Source organism: Oryzias latipes, chromosome 20 (assembly GCF_053564925.1).
Source record: "Oryzias latipes strain Hd-rR chromosome 20, Olatipes_Hd-rR_3.1".
Taxonomy (NCBI): Eukaryota; Metazoa; Chordata; class Actinopteri; order Beloniformes; family Adrianichthyidae; genus Oryzias; species Oryzias latipes.
Window position 1 is genome coordinate 15610192 of NC_136256.1, and position 23425 is coordinate 15633616.

The 23425-nt window shown below is 40.3% G+C and overlaps 1 protein-coding gene across 17 annotated transcripts in view; it reads left to right on the top strand.

Annotated features, from left to right (window-relative positions):
• Positions 1–23425, top strand: part of ntng1a (netrin g1a) — a 159229-nt gene that overhangs the window by 60621 nt on the left and 75183 nt on the right. For all 17 annotated transcript variants that reach the window (XM_078938770.1, XM_078938769.1, XM_078938777.1 and 14 more), the window contains one exon: positions 19210–19853. In XM_078938770.1, the coding sequence (XP_078794896.1) occupies positions 19210–19853 (644 nt within the window). The remainder of the gene's footprint in view (positions 1–19209; positions 19854–23425) is intronic.

The window sequence follows — 23425 nt, forward strand, 5'->3', positions numbered from 1 at the left end:
TTTCTAATGCTTGAAAAAACTTGTATTGATGATTTATTTGCTTTTTTATTTTTTGTTGGAGGGGCAGCTGCCCCCCCTTGTCCCCCTGTAGCTCCGCCCCTCACCAAACCTTAAGGTAAATTTGGGAAATGTTCCCAAAATAATAAAAAAACAGTGTAAATGATTTTTGAACTCACAGTGGTAGTCAAAACTCTATTATTAACCCTAGTTGAATAAGAATCCAACATGGTAGCAACCTGCAGAGAAGCTGTATCAGTGTGGTATCATCTACATCAGGGGTCGGGAACCTTTTTGGCCGAGAGAGCCATAAACGCCACATATTCTAAATGTAATTTTGAAAGAGCCATACAATAATGTGGTGTCCCTTTCCCACACTGAGGCACGGAGACTTAACCTCTTTTAAGGTTCTTTATTCTGGTGACTGCAGACCGCAACGAACGCCGTACAATTAATTCATCAACTCCTGAATCTCTGCCGCCGGGACGAGAGCGCTTCTCCAAACTTTATATTCGCTCCTGCCGCGTCAGCCCTCCCATTTCCCTTATTCGGCCCATAGCTGAACCCCATTGGTCCAAACTACCTAACGACAGGCTGACCGACAGAACTGAGGGCCAATCAGATCTCTGCTTGATGCGTTCATGAACTCCAGAACTTTTAACGCGGCCCAACAGCCATCCAACTCAGTCCGCAACAATATGTTTAAAACTAAATATACAAGTGAATGAGTGCATTTGATGTAATTTCAACATTTTTAAAGTACAATAAGTCTGTGGATTCTTTTTATTAACATTTTTATGCTGTTGCTGATAAATGATGAGTATTTCTCGTGGTAGTTTTTTGCTGATGGTCTAGACTAGTCTGGTTGATACGTGGTGAGTTTCTGCTTCATGCAGGCGTTGAGAATTTAAACGTGATCGTAGGTTAGTATGAATGTTCTGTAGATGTGAGAAAGACTGATCACATGCAGACGTGGAGCCAAACACACACACCCACGCTGCAGTGAGTGACGGGCGGCGGGTTTTACGTTTTTATAATCCCTGCGCGATTCACCTGCTGCCTGTCCCCACAACCCCCCCACCCCCACCCCCTGTTTTCTTCCTCACACATCCCGTCCCCGCAGCTGCGCGCTCTTTCTCAGAGACGGGAGCGCGCAGTTTTAGGCACGGCAATTCACAGGTTTCAGGCTGTTACAAACTCTGTGAAATAATAGATAATATTAAACTGAAAGTGCTGGCGCACATTTTTCTCTCCAAGCACCGCTACTACTGCGCGCCTCTGGCATCGCATCGCGCCCGAGAAGGACTGGTCTAATGAAAAAAAAAGTATAATTAAAGATTTGTCTGCGAGCCACATGTGACCATCAAAAGAGCCATATATGGCTCGCGAGCCATAGGTTCCCGACCCCTGGTCTACATGTTTGCTAGCCTGTTGTTTGATGTTTTACTATTTGTTCATGTGTCGCAAGTTATATCTTCATCCCAATATTCATCACTGATATTGTTAATTACAAGTTTTCCTCATATCTTGTAACCCTAGCATGATCCTTACAATTACGTGTCACTAAAATTGAACACTTAAAATTCTTCCTGATAACTTAAACCACGTGTGAAAATGGTACGTTCCATTTTCACGATGTCCCAAGCCTCAATGGAACTGCAAGACACAGGTGTCTTTGTTAAAACATTTAAAAGCAAAATGTATCATTTATTTCTTAGTAAAGTAAACTTTTTTCTTATCAAATTAAATTTTTTTTCCTGTAAATTGTTGATTTTTTTTTTTCAAAATTGCAGGATTTTTCTTGAAACTTCTTAATTCTTTTCTCATACAACTTTTTCACATAATTTTCGATTTTATTCTTGTACAATTTTGATGTTTTTCTCATAATTGTACAAGATTTTCTCAAAATTGTTTGAATATTCTTGTAGAATTTGATTCTAAATAATTGTATAGCATTTCTTCCATATTTGTATGAATTTTTTCATTTTTTTACGACTATTTTTGTAGTATTTTAACTTTTATTATAATAATTTTACAACTTTTTTTCTCATACATATTTGTTTTTTTTCTCTTGTTCGACTTTTTTCTATGGATCTATGACTTTATTCTTGTAAATGTTTTACTGTTTTCTCGTAAATGTGCGACTTTTTTTCAATAACTGTACAAATCTTTTCTTGTAAATTTACAACTTTTTTTATTGTAAAACCTTATTCTTATAATTTTATGACTTCTTTATAGGTGGAAATACTGATTTTACCCAATAACACCGTAAAAAAAAAACCTTCTGCAGCTGCCAGAAAGCAAGAAAAGTTCCGTGCAGGTGGAACAATTCCTCTGTGACCTACATCCCATTCTGCACTGTCAGAAGACATTTCAGCAGTTTGTTTGTGCTATAAATTCTCTTATGATGGAGTGGTGACCTATTCAAAGTGTAGCCTGCCTCTCGCTCGCTGACAGCCGTGATAGGCAACAGCCCCTCGCAACCACACAATTGCAGTTTTTTTCTGAAAACAGAGCAAAGCTCCGTGCGTGTGGCATGTTTCTCAAATGACGACAACATATTTAACTTTTAGATGGCGCTCAATAATAAAGAGGAAGACGTTTGCTCAGGTCATGAGGAGAATAAGGATGCTGGTTATTTATTGGCTGTCTCATTGAAAGTAGGCAAAAGCTATTTTTGAAAAACAAAATAGTGCTACCCGCCAGTAAAGTATTACTTGCTGGTCAGTAGGGATGGGTACCGAGCCCCGATATTGAACGAGCCCCGGGGCAACATTCTTGAAGACTCCTAGACTAAGACCACCCATTTCCGCGTAATATGAATTAAATTTGCGTCAGGGCGCCCCCACTATCCTGTCACCTTGCTGCTACGATGACCATATGATGCGGGAGAGAGGCGGGGGCGGGGCTTAGACTCACCGCTTATGATTCCAGACCCGAAACAAACTAACAGCTGCTTCCTAATAAAAATACTTGTCATCCATAAAATTAATATAATGTATTGGGTTTAATGGATTTAAAGAAAAAAAATAGAAAGGTGCATCAGAGTGAATTTGTTTCCATCATATCATTCATCTGAACTCTGGTGTTTGTCAGACGGAAAAGTCTATTCAAGGTTGTGGAAAGTGGACAAAAGATCAAAGGAAACATCACACTCATGAAGAATACAAATAACTAAATAAATACGAATCAATACAAACAAGTATAGCCAAATGAACTATCACGATATATCGGCAAAAACATTTTTTGTAGTGTTGCAGCTCCCTGTGCTTTCATCTCAGTGGGAAACTGATCCAAATGGCTCTTTGAGAGGTTCAGGTTAGCGACCCCTAGTCTAGCACATCCACGTGCATTCCAGGTTTGTACTGTAACATTATCATGTATAAAGTAAAATGTATTGTTAAAAAAACAATGCTGTTGTGTAATGAGGAAATAAGACACTTTATGTTCCTAATTTGTTATTTATTTATTTTTCTTTCTCAAAAAGTATCGATAAGAGTACCGTTAAAATACCGGATCGATAAGCAGTATCAAGAGTAGTAGTACCGTTAAAACCTTAACAATACCCATCCCTACAGAGTGTAAATCATTTATGAAATTGTGAATCCTGTAAAAATACATGTTTTTCAAAGACAAAATTAAGTTTAGTGGCAAAAGAACTCAAGACAATAGGAGCGTTGAAACAAATCCATATTTTTTTATTTTAGCCATAGTGAGCAGCTTACTTGTTGCTAATTTACATTGATTACGTTGTTTAGAAAATGTAGCCAATTAACCCAGTTGTTCTGAGCCAAAAATATATGCTTTTGTTTGGAAAAAACACTAAACAACAGTAAACTGTGTGACATGCCAAGAGATTGACAGCAAATTCCATTTTGTAAAAATTAATATATTTTTTTAATTTTAATATATGAAAGCTAGAAAAAATGTTTGGAATATCATTTTTTAATATATATATATATACATATATATGTATGTATATATATACATACACGCACACACAGAGTTTGTGATTTGGTACATTTTTGCTCATACCAATGTTAGTTTAAAATATTTACATGAATGTTCACGAAAAAACACTTTAACTCCTTTTTAAATAACTGATTCTCAACTTGTTTTTTTCTTTTCAAAACAACAGTCATTAAAAAAAGAGAATAACAATAGATAAGTTTAGAAAACGTTTAGAAAATTGGCTCAACTTTTTCCCGCCAAAAGTGTTTTTGAGGTTTCCCGGAGGCAGCCATTTTGAAATGTGCAGGAAAAGTCCTTCTACTGCCCCTAGTGGGAGGATAATGAACTACAGGGTAGATGACATGGACCAAGTTGTACACCAACAAAGCGCTTACTTTTACGATTCAGGCTTCATTCATTTAAGTCCAACGGGGGTAGCATCAGCGATGCCTGCATGTCTATTGTTTCCTGCTCCACTTTTAGCTCGACAAATTGTTGCTAAATTAAATCAACTGCTAAATAAAAAAGAGAATCTTTAAACCATAATTCACTGTATTTTGATCAAGTATTTGCGTGCTAGCCTGCAGAACAAAGATGCGCCCATGCACATTACTCTGTGTGGTGTCATTAGTTTGAATCCCTTGCTTCAATTAATCACTTGTAGAGAGCTTAATTCATCTATCATTTTAGCTGAGTGCAGTTGATTAGTGTAGCAATTCCCTTTGGCCCTGTTAAAGTTTTTGATTTCCTTTTCTGTAGGATTTTTTTTTTATCCCCTCCTCCCTTCAGTTTGTCTCTCATCTTTTCTAACAGCACCTCATCAGGAGCTCAACAAGCAGAGCACCCTTGACTCCCTTCTGAGAGCCGTGATTACAGCGGCAGCAGATGCTTGACGCTATTGTTGTTGAATAAAGTGGATCCACTTGTGTTTTCCTGTTGCCAACTGTGTGTTACTAGTCCTTAATCTGGTTTCGTTTTGGTGCCAACTATTTTGAGGAATGATGGGGAAGAGCGAGACAAGTTTCCTCTTGCCACTTGCTTTGTATTTTATTGAGTGTTGAAGCTTATTTGTTTCTCCTTATTTCCCTGAGTTTGATTTTCAAATCTGATTAAGTCATAACGGAAGCAACTAAAGGCCGTGTCACAAAACCATGACGAACATTTTGCGCATATTGCACAGACGTGAATATACCTGGAAAAAGTGAGAAAAGAATAACGAATAAACCTCGGAAAGAACACGTTAATCAACGTAGAACATGATCCATGCATGATTTTAACATTTTTTGTATGCATTTCATTAGTGATTTGGGCATCAGTTATGTAATTTTTACATGATATGTGTGCCTTATGCGCAATAAGGCGCACATATGATGTTTCATAATCCAGTGTTTCCTCTTGGGGATCCATTGTTCTGGGGCACTACCAGCTCCGCCTGTAGAGGGTGCTGTTTCTGCGGTGCTCGTTCTCATTGGGCTGGCTGGGGTCCAGTTCTCGGGTCTAATAGCAATGGAGTGGGCCCTAGGCTGCTCTGTGTTGGGCGGGCGCTTGGGTAATGACCCACGGGGTCGGGCTGGGCCTTTGAATAAACGGATCCTCATTATAACGTTTCCTCACAGCAGTACTAAGCCAGACCCTTTCTTTGTGCTGCAGTTCTCTGTTTTTGTTCAGGATTCTACTGGGGGAACTGGGTGGGTGGGGGGAGGAATCTGGCGAGGGAGGGGTCCCATCTGTGTGTGATTGTCCTGTGTTTTCAATTTGAAATAATTGTCATATTTATGACTATTTTATCTGCTTGTACGTTGAGCGCTTTGTGTTTTTCACCAAACTGAAAGGCGCTTTATAAATAAGTAAAGTTTGACTATAAAAGTGGTGGTACATGCATAAAAAGGTCCGTTTCACATATGTGGGATGGTCTTGGAAAGCCGCAAATTTGCGTGAATATCTCGCAAAAGTTCCAGCTGCGTAAATTTTACGTCATAATTGCGTACAATACGCATAAACTGCGTAATTCTCAACTGGCCCAAAATTTTGAACAGCTCAAAACCAAATTCAAGTAAAGACCTGTCGACCGAAACCCTTGATGGAAATCTGCACACATCGACGAACGGAGGAAACACTTCTGAATTACGTAGATCATGCACGTATCACGAAAGACCAAAATTTCATATGTGGAAATTGTGCAAAATTTATGTAGAGACTGTGTGACACAGTCTTAAGGTTGTACCATCATACATTTGTAAGGATAATGGGAGTTCCACGCATGGGTGATGCCACATACTTCCAAAAAACAATTATATTGTTTCTAGAAGAATAACAATAAGTGCTATTCCTCGCACATGCATTAAAAACTGTCAGCATTAAAAAGCAAAATATATGTAAATAAACACTTTTGAGTGATTTTCTATTTGATCAAAAAACATTTGAAGCTTCGAGGCTTCAGTCCAACAAGCAAGAACAGCGACATCTGGTGGACAAATGAACTCACAGCAACCCTGTTGTTTTCTAGGACATAGTTTCTGCAGATCGCCAGGAGTTCATAAGAACATCATGAGTTGTGGGCGGGACTGAAGTAAGGCTGTCCCCTTTTCCTAATCAATCTGTTTACATGCTCTCCCGCAAGCTAACATCCCCCGCAAAACCCCAAACCTAATATTAGCGGTGCAACAAAATTGCTGAGCAAAATTGTAGCTATCAAGCAATAAGGTTTTGAGTCAGATGCCAGATGAGGAAAACAAAAGCGTTCATGGATCTATTTATCTGCAAGAGCATGCCTCAGAATGGAACGGAGCAAAGAGCCTTTATAGTAGCTTCTATGTCGCAACTACAAGCTTTTTCCACCTGTATTTTTTTGTCTGCTCCCGATTCACAACGATTTGAATGAAGAAATACTTAGAAATACAGTTTACAGCTTAATTTTCAATATATCTGCAATCCATCATGAGAAAAATGCCAAATTTTCCTCACAGTGGGTCTTTAACTCTCCATCTTAGGCTCAGATCTTGATCATAAGATACTGATGATTTAGTTGACTTGTACAAAGTCATTCCTAAAGCTACTTAAAAGGAATTATACGTTTGTTGTTGGAGAGTTGTATTGATGGCCTTAGAGAGGTGTGTTTCAAAACTGGACTAAAAAGTTAGATCAGATACTCTTTTTATTGCAGTTTAGTAACTGATACTTTCAGGATAAAAAAAAGACAATTTGTTTTTTTTGTTTTGAATCAAAAACGGGCTCACAAGGTAATCACAAGTATTCAACCAGTCCAGTTCCATTGTGTTATAGTGATTTCTTACTTTTTTTCCTCCTATATCCACAGTGACCTGCCTTTAAAAAGAACTGGTGTTTGTGTGGGTTTGAGTGTGTGTGTGTGTTTGTGTGTGTGTGTGCATCCACTTGGCCTGTCAGTGTGTTTGAGTGTCGTGATCTTGTGAGCTGTGAAGAAGGAAAAGGCCTGAGCTCTTTTCCCAGGAGTCATCTGCCAATCATCTTCTCAGAGTCGGTATTAAGAAAAAAAAGACGGGGAAAAAAAATGGGGAGGGAAGCAGACAGAGAGAGGAGAAAAAAAAGAGAAGAAGAAAGAGGGAAAAAGAAGAAAGGCTCCCTGTAGAATGACTAAATAGACCTTCAGTCCTAACAGAAAAGCCTGGAGCAGCATCCAAACTACCATTGTGCACTATTAAATATCCACAATAGGAGAGACGCACTATTGCTTCAAATGGTCCTTTGACCTTAATCAAATTAATACAATAAGTTTTTACTGAGAAAAAGATCAAAACTAAAGTAAAACTTTCATTTCAAATGCTAAAAAATGAATTCATCTTTTGACATCTAAACCAATCTAAGACCCTTTTTTTTGAGACGATTATTAATTTCTAAATTTAAACCGCTGCTGACCGAGAGGCGCTCATTAACAAGAATAGAGCCTCCGCCGTTCTCTTGGCGGTCTGCAGAGCCTCTAATGAGGGATGAAGTTTGATGACAGGAGATTGATTGAAAAGTCTCGTCTTGGACTGAAACCTAAAGGCAATTTAGGGAGCAGGAAAAAAAATCCCAAAAATCCCGACTCCACGCCGGGCTCATTATTCTGCAGCAGAACGCCATATGAGAAGTAATTTGTTGGGATAACGTTTCTTTTAATTACTGCTTGTTTTCACACGTCTGTTCCACTATTAAAGTCCATCGGGGCTTCAAAAAGCAATCAGTATTTCCAAAGTTGTCTCATCCAACCTACAGATGAAGCATTATTTATGCTGTCATCCTAGAACATCAATCATATTTATTCAGTTTGATGTGGAAATGCAGACTTTCTTTGTCTCCCTGTAAGATTTTTTGCTTAGAAATCTCCGGATTTGCAACTTCGGTGGCCCTGAAGGGGAAAATCACAGAAATCACTCAATGGTAAATCGTGATAAAGGTCACTATAAAAAAAAGCTAAAGAAATTCGAAAAATATTACATTTTCAGAAATCAAAACACAATTCCCAAAAACTAAAACAAAAGTAAATTTCCAGAAATGAAAATAGGATGTTAAAATACAAAACGCAACAGAAATCGGAATAGGAAGGTACTCTGGGACATCACTGATTGGATGGTGACGATTGATGTTTGACGTTACGTTTTTTCATGTGCGTCTTCAATTTTTAGCTAGTAATGAACGGTTTCAGATTAGTATGGAGCATATCCAGTATCGGTTTGGGTTGAAATGATGGACAAACATCGTCATCCAATCAGCAATGTCCCAAAATATCTGAAAAAAGAAAAAGAAAAAGAAAAAAAACTTTTGGAAAACAAAAACTAATTTTCAGGAATCAAAGTGATCCAAACGCAAAATGACGTGCTTTTTGTTGACTATTCTCAGGTAAAATATATTTCTATTAAACTCTGATTTATGTAAAACAAATTTCTGTCTTTACAAAAACATACTTTTGTTGTTTAACATATAGTTTGCATTTGTGAGGAATTTAAACTTTTGATTACAAAAAATAAATCACATGAATTTTACATGAAAGCCAGATGGGATGGGTTCTGGTTCTGACAGCCAATGGATAGTGACTGATGATGACATTTATCTCACACCCAAAATCCATTGATTTTCAGCAATCCTATTTATCTGGAAATATTTTTTATTCAAATATATCGAGGTACTTTATTTTGAAAATACAAATAAATTTAGGTCGACTTAGAAAAACGTTAAAGGTAAAATAAAAAAGATTTAATGCAAATGGGGGGAAAAATGATGGGGAACACGGGGGTTTTGTGCTCATAGCACATTTTCATTTATCCTGTGTCGAAAATATTATCACAAAATATCATGAAAACTAAAGACTTTCAGCACCAAGCTAATGAATGAACATGCGACTTAGCGAAAGCTGTTAGAGCGTAAACAAGACATCGTACAGATGGATGCAAAGGTGCCTGAACAGAAGAAAGTAGCAGAGCTTCCACAAGCTTTCTGCAACTATGAAGTCAATCAATAGCAAGCAGATGGCTCAGTAGCAGCTCCACACCTTTTTACCGTATGTTGTGAAGCTTAAATATCGCTCAGATAGAAACTGTTTATCTAAAAGCCTCAAACATCGCTGTTACTTTTGATCTTCAGGGTGTCTGACTCCTCGAAATGAAATCAGTTGATGGAATCGTTCAAAAAGTCCACATTTCGGAAGTTAAAAAGCAAGTTGTCTGTGCTGTAACAGGCTCAAATATGTCTTCATGTTTTACCTTGACAGCCTAGCTTTTTTTTTTTTTTTTTAAGGTAGACCGATGTTATTTGTGGTTTCAATCCATCAGGAAGAAGCAGCGAGCAAAGGTTGGAGTCACCTCTGCAGCTTGGGCAAGGTGACGGCGATCCTAGTTTCTTAGCGGAGCTTCTACGCCAAAGATTTGACAGAGCAAAGATCGGCGATGAACCTTGAGTTTCTCTGAAGATAAAGGGAGAATTGTTGGCTCATTTGACTTCTTAAATGTCTTCATTTTGTTTAAAGAAAAAAAGAAAATAGAAAACTTCTTAAGACAGGATAGCTTGATTGAGGGATGTAGCTCAGGGGCAGGCAGCAGATCGATTGAGCCCCAGTGTATTAGCTCACTGCTGAAATGTCATCCTAATAAAAGATGAATGACACTTGCCAAGAGTGTGAAAATAAAGGTGATCCATTCCTGCTTTGGTCGCTGGCAGCCTCTAAAATATTGCTGGTAAACGCGAGCACAAAGCACATAAGGGCTTTACTGGAATCTGCCGCGATGTATGTAAGGAAGCCAAGCTGTTTCTCCCTGCATGACTGACGGTCAGAACATAAACCAAATGGATCGGTTAGTACAAAAGGGGCCCAAGTCCACAATTTTTCAAAATAGAGATATTGTATGTTCTATGGTCTCCCAGGGAAAAGCTATCTGATTATGTGCAAAAAATTCCAAAGTCTTTTGTAATATATTGACTATACTTGACGTTTAAAATGCATTAAGTGCAAAATTCCTGGACTTGGGCCTTTCTTGCATGGATTTAGCTTTATCCCATAGATGGCAGCAATAGTTATCCAATATGGCAGCCCCCCTGTTTAATTCAAGAAGGGCCCAAGTCCAGAGACTTTAGTTTGCGAATCCTCTGAAATGATAAAAGTGAGATGCTTCGTATTACAGCATTTGTAAGCTAGGACCTGATGCTAAATCTGGGTAAAGTATTAATCATTTGGTGTAGCCTCCCTTTAAGCTATGCAATTAAAATCATTTCCTGGAAAAACAAACCTCTTGGACTTGGGCCCCTTTTGAACTAACTGATTCAATTGCACCTTGTCTCTTGCCTTCTATTTTATTTTAAGGTTTGTTTCACCTGTTTGATGTCTTTATATCTGATCCCAAATCATCATGAATTTATTTTCTTTTTGTTTGTCTTTTAGTGTGATTCCTTACTATTTTTTCACCATCCACATTTATCCACAATGACATTCCTTTACGGTACTTTAAGCTTCAATATTGCTCAGTTAGAAACGGTTTATATGGACTCAGAAGAACCTAAAGTGTACTATAATATTTACATTAAATAGATTCTGCAAAATGAAAATGGTTGCTTTTATTGTGAAACAAATCTCTTTAATATTAAAAAGTAACAAACCTGTTAAAGTTAACCATCTGTGCTAAAAGATCCTCTTGCAGGTCTCTATCGCTGCACTTAACTTAACCCCAAGAGATAAATCACAGCCTAAGCTGGTGACATTGCGCCGTCCACCAAACCGTGTTGAAGCGGTGCCCAGTGGCTCCTGCATAGGCATTTAAAAGACAATGGAATGTAAAATAGTTTTTATGTCCGCTGGATGTGCAGCGGCTGTGTGCCGTGGTCTTTCGCTGCTATTGTTTTAAGGCTCATGAATCCTCCTAATGGACGCCAGCGATGGAGATGAGTGCAACACGAGGACGTCTACACCTCATACCCCCCCCCCCCCCCCCCCCAACACCCTCCCCCGAGTTGAATGGACGACTCACACTGTGGTGCTTAAAGGGGTTTAATGGTCCAGCTCTCTATTTTCTTTCTTTTCCCAGGTAAAATGTTGTGGTTGGAGCCTTTTGAGTTTTTGTGTGTTTTTCTCAACAGTAGAACTTTGGAACTTTTCACACAATGTTTACATTCTATTAGACGTTTTTAGAGGGTATCGTCTTCCAATTATACTTAGCTGAAATAATGAGGTCTCTATTCTTAAAGATCAACACCACATAAATGTAAATAGTATACTTACCTTGATGGTAGACTTACCAGATGTTTGGACAATGAAACCATTAATTGATAAAGGATTGCCAAAGAGTTTGGTCAGGAGATCCACTGTTTTCTATAGAACAGACTCAAAGCCTGTTATCCAGCAATTTGGTCGTCACCATCTTGACGGAATGGGACACCAATTGTGTTTCTTTTCAAAAGTTTGCACAAAATTAAGGGAAAACCAAACATGGCAACTAATGGAAGCAACAGTCAGTAGCTCCTGCATGGGATGATAATACTAGATGAGAAAAAGCTTATGTAGGAAGTCCATAAATGGTCACAAACACACCGAACATGTGTCATGCGTTCAACCTGTGTTTTCTTGAACACCAGGATAGCCCATTGTGTTCACACTGGACAAGTAAGGAGGGGCTTCTTCTACAAGTTTTTACACGCGCATACAGTTTAAAGAGGCTTGGTGCAAAACCTCAAAGTGGTGCAAATCTTGTGAATCTTGCGCTAGGTTTTTTGTTTTTAATAGTTCCTTTCAATTACATGAAAGACTTGGTGTCATATAATCCCGGCCGAGCGCAAACCCCTATTATTAATTTCTCCTCAATGATCAATTTTCAAATGGTCGGCACTTCCGTGTTTTAAATGGACGTCCATTCGTCACTACCAAATCCAAGTCCCTGACTGGTCAAAGTGCAATTGGTTTGACTTGAAACGTCTGTTCAATGGCCAGGCGTTTTGTGTATAGAGTCCAAAAACAGTCATAGAAACTTGCGTAGCTACAAACGAAGGCAAGAGTTTTTAAAGTAGAAGGCCAAAACATGGATTTACATAGACTTTTCGTTGAAAGTAGCTGCTTTGATGAGGACGATGTGAACGTGGCTTTACAGATAAATGACACCTTTCCTCCTTCAAAATAATAACTAAAAGATAAGAATGTATAGCATTCTTCCATCAGTCTTTTGGTAAAGGGGGCATATTTCCCATTGGAGTGCATGGATACTGACAAGCTTGTGCAGCAAGCCCCCTAGCTTCTGTTTGGTGAACTGCACCTGGTTCTTAGTACTTTATTTTGAAAAGAGCTTCAATCCGGAAATGCAATACAAAGAGTGCTGCTTGAACAAACTTAGATATTTGATTTAGGTTTTCATTACTGTGTACAAAAAAAATCCAAATATAACCTGAGTAACGGGGTTCAAATTTCAATTTTAGGCCCTAATTTGGGTCTTTTTTTAGGAAATACAGAGTGGGCAACCTCTGAACGTTTGAAAATACGATGGTAATCCTTGTCTGGATTTGGCCAAGATTACCATTGTAATCTGTCAGACTGGAACGCAGAATTCCTTCTATTTCCAGGTTAAGCTCATTTGACCGTCTGCACCAACACGGGGGGGAGGGTCCAGGAACGACTGCCATGACTGTAGACAGTGAGGTGAGAGATGTGGAAGGCAGCAGAGCAATCCCTCAATCAAACTCCTGGAATGGGAAGAAAAAACCTGTGGGGGTGGGGGGCACAAAGTCTTATTAATTCTGTAACCCCCCCTGCTCTGATACAAACACACAAAACAAACCTTTCTATGGACAAAAACCCGAAAATGACGCCTTTCTGTGCGGAAGAGAATAATTCTATCCCTTTGACGCAACAACAGGGTGCCTAACTGTGATGAGTTCCAACACAGGGCTGACAGAACGCTGGGTTCTGCTCAGACGAGCGATGAAATGAGGATTTATGATGCCCGGACTTGTGAAGGACGGCTGACACGTGCCGGTTTTAGCAGAAGTCGCCGTTTTGCAGGTGAAGAATGCGCACGAGTGAAACTGAACAAAGACAAAGAAACCTCTGATATTTCAGAAACTGCTGCCTGCTGGGGTCACATGTTCTCAATAGTTAGGTCTGATTAAAAAAAAAAAAAAAAGAGTGTGTCTGGTTATAAATAAGGCTTTTGGAGGGTTTTGGGCAGCAAAAGAAAAATAAATTACATCAAATCTTTAATCTGCACCTTTTTTTATGAGTTAAAGCCAGAAAAACGCAGCGTTTTGGTTAAAGCAGCGTTGGCCAACACATCATTCGTGTAATTCTTGGTAGTTTGGGGTCTTTTAGAGCATTTGTTTTCACTACTTTACATCTGACAATTTAACTGAAATGTGTAAAGACATAATATAAATATATAAATCCAAATACAAAGCAAAGATGAGCTCTAAACTTCTGAAACAATACAAGGCAAAGCTCCACTAAATATACTGTATTTATGGATTTATGTCAAATATGTGTATCAGAATTATTTGTCACAACTTTTTTATGTTTGTTTCAAGCCAAAACTTTCAAAGCTACATATTTTTGAAACCTTTACGTTCAATCTTGAATGAAATATTTACTATCAACCAACATCATTGGAAAACTACCAACTATGAGTTTACCCCAAATATCAATTATAGCCCCAGGAACTGTTTTATTGTGAAAAGTGTTTCTCAAATCTGCTTTTTAAACAATATTGTGTATTTATTTTCACACATATACATTTTCTTGACACCCCGTGAAGTCCCAAGAGTTTGTATTTATTTACTACTGTCAGACAGGATCAGTGTACTTTATCATTAAGTTCAAATAATGTGGTCACACCGTAGAGAAATTTGTATTTAATGCATAATATAAGCTAGCAGAATGCCAAAAAAAACAACAACAAATAAATACCTTGTACCGTGTACAATAAAGTCTCTTTTTGTTGGTGAGTTTGATTCTTTTGACCTAGACAACTATTTTTCCAAAATACATTTTATAGAAGTTATGCTCAATAAATGACTTTATTTCAAACTTTTTGTGAAGAAGAATGCATTTAAAGTTAAAAAAACAAAAAATGTACAAAAACAAGGGTCCTAAAGTTCATTAAACTGTGGTCACATGAAGGATAATTGAAAGACTTTTATCGCTAAAGGAATAAATGAGTAAAATGTTGCCTTTTATTGTTGCGGTGCTCTGTGCTCAGCCACTTTCCCCCTGCATCAAAACGAGAAAAGGCTGGGGAGGAAGGAAGGAAGGAAGGAAGGAAGGAAGGAAGGAAGGAAGGAAGGAAGGAAGGAAGGAAGGAAGGAAGGAAGGAAGGAAGGAAGGAAGGAAGGAAGGAAGGAAGGAAGGAAGGAAGGAAGGAAGGAAGGAAGGAAGGAAGGAAGGAAGGAAGGAAGGAAGGAAGGAAGGAAGGTGTGGATTCCACCTCCAGGCCACACAAACAGAGTGCTCTGATTGGTGTGAGCTTATCTATCAGGAGGCTGTGTCCGCATTTGGTAAATTTATGTCTCTCCTCCGTTAGTGCTAATAGTGCGGCGCGGCCGGCGCTGTCAGTCGCCATGGTCATATCTTATTTCAGAACGAGACACAGTCAGAACTTCAATAAGTCACCAGTTCTCCTCTTTTTTTATTTTTTTATCTCTCCATGCCTCCTCATTTTCCGTAACTAGAAGTGCACGAGCGGCTGATATAATCTACTTTAAATAAAGATTTTATTTATTTCAGTTGGAGCTCAAACAAACAAACGTGATTTCCATACGGGCGGGAAGGATGTTAGCTTTCCGTGTGGGGGTACGGTGGCCCTCAAGGGCAAATCACTCCAATAAATCACTCAATGCCAAAACATAATAAGGCCAGGATTTAGCCAGCTCCACTTTGGCGTACAGGTACAACATAAAGGGGGTGTCGTTTCCCTTTGAGCCCCAACTACGGTGTAATTATTTCAGTTCAGCTATCTATATCTATATATCTACCTTCTCCTCTTATCTATTTGTTTTATAGGTTTTTTGTTGAATGCTCCTCCTGACACTAGCCTCTGTATTTACCGGGCTTGGGACAGGCAAAAGCAGGACACTGGTTTTTGACATGTTAAGGCTGCTTTTTTTTCATATTATTTGTATTTTTTATTGTTTCATGTGTTTTTTGTTTGTGAGATTGTGTTACTTTCGTGGATTTTCACATGTCATCACATTTGGGAGGCCAGGCACCACATTTTTTTTCTTTTTTTTTCTTCTTGTAATTGTGTTTTGGTTTCTGGAATTTTGTTTTTAGACTTCTCAAATGTAATGTTTTATTATTTGTTTTGCTTTTTTTAATTTAGTGTCTATGAGAGATTTGCTGTTGTGATTTGCACTTCTGGGCCACCGTAGTGAGGCCATGAGGAAATAAGTTTTAATATGTGACCTCAACCCAAGAGATAATGCAGGTATGCCGAGTGCAGCTCAACCAGATTAGCCTAATTCAATATCCGCGGCACTGCAGGCCGGCTTATATTTTTCCCCCTGGTTGCTTCCTGCAAAGAACTGGAGCGTTTTTGGACAATAACAGCCAGTACTTGACATCCGCCCACGAGCCTCGTGTGACTTCTCACTACATCGCAGTGCTAATAATCGGATTACTTCGGGTGGGTCGGCGTGTCTCTATTAGCACTGATTTAGCATGACCTATCTGCTTCAGCGACCTCGGTCCTGGCTTTGTGGTACCCCCCCCATACACACACCACCACCACCTCCATCCCCCACCCAGCCAGCCCTTTATCATCACTCTGGGATTAGCACCAACATCTTTAGTAATTACAGAAATGCTGCCGTTGTCGAGCCGTCCGTTGTTTTAAATGCGTGCCAAAGTCCTAATTCGCCCGCCGCGGCCTCTGCGGTGGCCCCCGCAGTAAAACACGGCAACCTGCCATCGATTTTCCACGTGGGCCATACACTCTGCTTTTTATCTCTTCTCCGGGCAGACAGTTGAGGTTATTGATCTTCATAAAGGCGGCGTTTCGCCGTTAAGCGAAAGCGGAGGGAACGCTAATGAAAGGTTTTAACCTGCGTGTTCGGGGCTGGGAGGCGCAGGGAGGGGGGCAGAGGAAGCACTGGACCGGCGATTGGTGGCTGCCAGGTGCTGCATGCAGCAGATTTCCAGCAGCTCAGCTTCAGAGATCGATCGGGGATATGTCTTTGTCTGATTACAGAAATGTGTCAGGGGGTGTGGGAGGGGGGGGGGGGGGTGACAGTTGCTGCTGGGGTAGCCTGTGCGTGTACATTCTGCGGCAGTAATGGCTGATCAATGGACGCTCCTCTCCGAGACATAAAAGAGCCATCAGTTTGACCTCCGGTACAGGAAACTAGCTGGAATTCTCAGGTTAAAATAAAAGTATTGAGAGGTCTGCAGAAAACTAAACTCCTCGCCGTTTTTCTGACATAGATGCTTCTTTTCACTCTATTATCGATATTGAGGCTTGAAAGTTCTATTTGTGTAAAGGTAGACTGGATGCCAGTCCTAGTTGGACTAAATCTTGCAGGATCTGCAGTTTCAGGCAGGCCTTGCTCTTATGCCTTGGGCACATCCACCTGTATGGGGGTTGACCCGTTCGTGGGGTGTGGGATTTGGGTCGTCCAGGCCCCTGGAGGGTCGTAGAGGGGTCAGTGCAGGTGTGTCTTGCAGTTTTCCTGTGGCGCTGACCTCAAGGGTCATCATGAGAGTCGTAGGTATGGGTGATGCTGTTGTACGGTGTCTTTCCTCCACACATTAGGAAAGTGCACGCACTGTTCACATCGGACAAGCAGGAAGAGGCTTTTTCTCCTTTTCCCTTTTCAGGTGAAAGGGGTTTTCTTTCACAGCTTTATTCCAATAGATGAAAGACTTGGTGTCATAGACTTCCGGCTGGGCACAAACCAAAATTATTCATGGCTCCTCCATGATTAATTTTCAAATGGTTGGCACTTCCGTTAAATTGAAGTTTTACCCATTTTTCAGCCACAGCTAGCCAGTATCCACTCGTAATGGCAGTCGGGACTAAGGCTTTGGGTTGAAAAGTCAGCTCTAAACATGGTTCAATAATTGACAGATCCAATAGGTCTTGATGGGCTCCACCCTCTTCTTCGTGCCACCACTTCAACAAATGTGTTTCGCCCTCACACCCTTCTGTTAGTTTTGCCTATATAACATTTCATCCTATAGGCTGCAGAATTTCAAACTTCATCTGCAGATCCCACAGGGTCCCTCTTTGTGCGATCATAGCAGACCTTGACAGTGTGCATCGCCTGTTGCGCCGCCATTCTTCACTCAGTAAAATCAATCCAGCAAAGAATGGTAAAATCAATACGATAGGAGAGTATTTTACCAGGGAAAATGCAGATCTGAAAGTGCACTCTAAACAATAGATCAATCTGATGCACTTTGAGTAGATTTCCTGTATCGATAACAGAAGATTTTCTCCTGATAGAGATTATCTAGAGTGTAATTACAGAAGAGAAGTTTGCACCATTTCAGCATGGTCTCAATTTGAATTTTTGAGTTTTTTTCCACGCTTTTTTGTCTCCTATCGGCGCATGATTTAGAAAGCGTCCCCCCTCCTGAATGCAGATTCCCAACATTTAGCCCACTGGCATGCCAAGTGGGCTTCTTGTGACCGCCTACAGCATCAAAGCGCACATTACTGTCAGCCGTGAGTTATTGCACATCTGTCTGCGTATTTTAGGATTCACCAGATGCTGCCGTGTTAATGGCACACCTAACCTCACACCCCGTCCGCTTCAAAAGAATCAAGGTGGAATTTTCCACCGCTAGCCTCCTGCACCGTCTCCTTCCACGTCTCTGCCCGTCTGGCGTTGGGGGACGCCTGCAGGTGATGACCTGCGCAGGATATTAATGGATCTATCCGAATGTCAAAAGGCCTGTCAGAAACCTGTTTCATTGTCACTTTGACTTGGAAGACGAGGAGAAAGTGGCTTATTAGCTCCACAGAGCTGGATCTCCACCTCCCCGCCTCATTAGACTGTCTTACACGAGTCCACCTCCTCCCAGTGTTTCCTTAACGCACAGCCAAACCCGTGCGCTGAGGGTGACATCTACCACCTAATCAGGGAGTGGATTATATTGTCCTGATGAATTGGCGCTTGTAGCACTTGAAAGGCCCTCTTGGAGGAGCGCCTCCTCCCCCCACAGACTGCCAGATCAGGCCCTCCTCCTCCTCCCCAGGGGGGGAGACAGAACATCGCTGAGTACTGATTTGTGCTAAATCAGACAAATGTTTCTAGAAAGAGGCAAGCTGTCTGATGGTTTCAAGCTGGTGAGGAAACTTGCAGAAAAACTGATTGACGTTCACACGCAAGTCCAAAACAATGTAGTCAGCTCTTTCTCTGAACGGAGGTGGAGAGGATGACTTATCCTTCGCTTGGTACGGGCTTTGATGAAACAAGCTCTCTGTATGACTCTCTGACTCCCATCGGAAAACTGAGGTCTTCGTTTAAGTCTGGAGACTGACATGACACAAATTTGGTAGCGGCCTAATGTGACGATGATACGAACGGGAGGAAAGCCGCAGTAACGTCAAGAGTCAACTGAACTGTCGGTAGAAATAAATCCACTGTGCAGAATAAGTGGCTTCAAAGATTCATATGTGGATGTTCTCTGTGCAAATTACAGGTTCACTGGGACTCAGATCCACTTCAGAATCTTCACCCACATTCCTGCATCCGTGATGATATTACTGTGTCTGATGGCGTCCTCAAAAATAGCATATTGAGTAACTTGTCACTCCTGTCTCCTTCTATTCCTTCTTGCAGGAGAACCCTTACATGTGCAACAACGAATGCGATGCCAGCACCGAGGAGCTTGCACACCCTCCAGAGCTCATGTTCGACATCGAGGGCCGCAACCCCACAACCTTCTGGCAGTCTTCCTCCTGGAAGAAGTACCCAAAGCCCCTTTTGGTCAACATCACCCTATCGTGGCACAAGACAATCGAGTTGACCGACGACATCGTCCTCACCTTTGAGTCGGGCCGGCCCGAGCAGATGGTCTTGGAGAAGTCGCTCGATTACGGCCGAACCTGGCAGCCCTACCAGTTTTACGCCACCGACTGCCTGGACGCCTTCACCATGGAGCCCAAGACGGTGCAGGATCTGACGCAACACACTCTGCTGGACATCATCTGCACCGAGGACTACTCGCGAGGCTACGTTTGGAAGTACGACAAAACCGTGCGCTTCGAGATCAAAGACCGGTTCGCGCTCTTCGCTGGACCCCGTCTCCACAACATGGCTTCGCTTTACGGACAGCTGGATACAACCAAGAAGCTGAGGGACTTTTTCACCATCACCGACCTGAGAATCCGCCTGCTCCGCCCCGCCACGGGGGCCACCATGGTGGACGAGAACAACCTGTCCAGATACTTCTACGCCATTTCCGACATCAAAGTCCATGGCAGGTAAGGCGGTCCTGTATATCACAGAAAAAAGTATGTAAAATAAACCCCGTCATCGATTTTATTCTATCTAGTGATCAATTTTCTTGTAAAATAATTTATTTTTAAGGCAAAAAAACTGCTTTCAATTGTGCTTTTAGGGCTGGACCATGTGGCGAAAAGCCTAAAATCTGAGATTTTTCATACCAAATTCAATTTCCGATTTTGATCCCTCTATTTGCTTTCTTTCAACAAAAAATTCAAACGACACAATAACTGCACTAAAAACTAATTTTGGACATTGGCCTAAACACAAAGTACAACTAAATAAAAGCTGTAAAAATGTTTGTAAAACAGTGCAGCAGGTGTTTTGTGAGCAACCGCTAGCTTGAGCGTCTTGCAACAAAAAAAAACCTGAAGGTCTCTGTTTCAGGTGATTCAAATTGTATTGGAAAATAAGTCCCAGATTTCTCACAAAATTAGTTTTCTTAAACAACAAATTTGAGTTAATTGATAAAACCAATGTCTCCCAAAGCCTTAATGCTTTTATCATAAAATCTCTTAATTTTACTAAATAAAGTTCCACTTTTTTTCAGCTTAACCATGTAAAGCACACTACATCAAAGAATACATAGAATCTTTTTATGAAATTAAGATGTTTTCTAAAATATTCACAACAATGTTAGTTAAAAATATTGACATGCATGTTCAGGGGAAAAAGTACCTTATTTCCCAACTGTTTCAAATTTGTTACTTACTTTTTTAACATGGTGTAAATGGATTATAAACATTAATTATCAACAAATTTATCTTTATTTCAATGCATCAGTTAGTTATTTTACAATGAAAAACAATACATGAGTAATCTCACCAGAAAGTTTAGAAGATTATCTGAACTTTTTACTATTAGCTAATCCTCTACTGCCCCTAGTGGAAAGAAAATGAACTCTAGGGCAGAAACTATGGATCAAGTTATTTCCAATCAGTTGTTAAGGAAGGTTTTTAACATGCTAAAGAAAGAAATGGATGTTTCAAAGATGATACGAATGGTTATATGGGGTTGGGTCATGAGTGATGCAAAAATTCTCTCCCTAAATGAAAAAAAAAGATTTTGGATTGAAAATTTTCAAAATTTATTTGAATTGTGAACTGTATCTACTGATTTCTTTCTTATTTGTCTGTTATTTCAGAATTCATAACATTCATCCCTCTGGTTCCATCTGTGATTCTCCTGCAAATGTAGCACAGCTTCCCATTTGTAAGAAAAGCGTGTTCACCATTAACCATTCGCTCCAATTAGGCAGCAGATCCATAATGCTGCGTGGAGTATAACAGTTGTCAGCGTGTCTTAATTAACCAAGCTGCTTACAGTTTACTGAAGAGCCAGCTTTTTTTTTGTGTTTTTTTGTTTTTTCTGGACTAGAAATTCACTTACAGTAGCTGTCCGCTGGCCTGTGCGAAAAACCATCAGATGTTGCATTTCAACCATCCGGTCACCGCGCTTCGTAATTACGGCCGGATTTACACAACCCACACAAGGTCACGGGAACATGGAAACAAGATGCTGTTATCTTGTTAGCCTAAATATGAGTGGCAAAAGCTGCTGCTTCCTGATGCTACGGCGGGAGTCACTGGGGCATGGGCCTAAGTGGATCTGTTTTACACTGTGTGGTTTGTTTGGTTTTTTTCTTTTCAATCTCCCCGAGGTTTGTGTGGTTGCGGCGTTGAAGTGGAGAACATTTAATTACTCTTGTTTTACTCTTCACACACGAGAGACTCGCCGTACAGACTGGCGGAACGTCACAACAACTCAAAAGAGTGGGTAGAAGGGGGGGGGGGGGGGGGGAGTGAAGCTGCCAGACGGCGGCTGTGTGGCGGCGGGCCTCAGCTGGAAGATAAGAAGGAGTGTCTGCTGTAGTGGCTTCAAACTGGAGCACAGACACGTGGGAGAGCAAAATGGTGGGGAAATTTCAAACAGGGTGAGGCGTCTGTCGCTTCGTTGACATTAATAATTATGAGGGCACTCTAGGCTCAAGAAGAGAAATCTAATTTGTTGATGTTCTTAACCCTTTGACACTGGAGATTTAGCTCCAGTGTTGACGTTCTTTCGACAACCGTAACTCAGCTGATTCTGTTGTAGAGCAAAGCGGCTTAACCTCATTAGGCAACCTTTTACTAATGTGTTGAATGTGGTGCCAAGGCATTATGAAAAGTATCTTTTGTCACTTAAGAGTCAGATGATTTCCATTGATTGTGTAAATGGTCGAAGAGTTACTGTGTGTTAAAAGCTTTGGAAAAACCTGCCATTTGAAATACGTTCAAGAACACTCCAGACGGTGTGACACTGGTGTTCACACTGAACAACCAGGGAGGGGCTTCTTTTTGTACTGTTTACTAAATTCAAATTCATTCAACTTTATTTATATAGCGCTTTTCATGCTACAGAGCACCTCAAAGTGCTTCCCAGAAAAATAAAAAACAATAAGATAATAAACCTAACACACATATACATCCCACCATTACAATCAAAACAAATCAAATTAGTTGTTAAAATTTTATAAGCTGAAACAAAAACGTTTGAACAAGTAAAAACTATGTAAAAGCTTTACTAAAAAGATGTGTCTTAAGTTTTTTCTTTAAAACCTCCACAGTGGCTGAAGCCCTCACGTCCTCAGGCGGGCTGTTATTTAGATGTCCCCGGCAACATTTCTGGTGTTAAACGGTTAATGTAGCATTGACTCGAGTGCTCAAGTTCCATCACGGGTGTGGGGTGAGGTTTCTGGCTGAAAATACAAGCAAGCAATATAAGCAACAAAAAAAAAAAATACTCAAACTTTAGGGATTTTTTTATAAAAATGTTAAAAATGATCAGAATCAAACATAAATTGGAGAGTCTCCACGAATTGGTTATCACTTTTTAATGCACACCCAGCAGCTAATCAGAATCAAGTATTCACCCGGACCATGGTATAAAAAGTGATAATGCACAAGGATAAAGCACACCTAAAAAAGTAGTTCCAGTCACATAGCTTAAATGTTCTATATCACTGCGCTGGTTTCTTTAAAACAAATATTTGCTTCATCATCTGGACAAAAACAAACATTAAAGAGGAGAACTTTCTCTCTGAACTGATGCTTTATTTAATCTGTCACGATGATCAGGATAGACATTGCTTTCCTTGCCACTGAAGCTTTTGCGAAGCAACCGGATCCCAGATTTTGTCCAGATGATGAAGCTAAAGGTTGATGAAGCTAAAAGTTGTTTTAAAGAAGCAGGCGCAGTGATACAGAACATTTAACCTAGGTGCCTGGAACTTCTTTTTTCGCCGTGTGGTTATCCTGTGGTATATCACTTTTTAACGCACACCCAGCAGCCAATCAGAATCGAGTATTCACCCGGACCATGGTATAACAGAAATTATCGCACTTCACAAAAGCATCGCACTATTCGAGCTTCCGCGTCGTCTGTTATTTTCTGATAATGAACACCTCGTCAGGCATTATCCCTTGCATAAAATAATATTAACATATGACTTTACTGTCGTACAAGGTCTACGTTTCGGTTCAATGGTGTTGCTAACGGTTTGCCTTTCAAT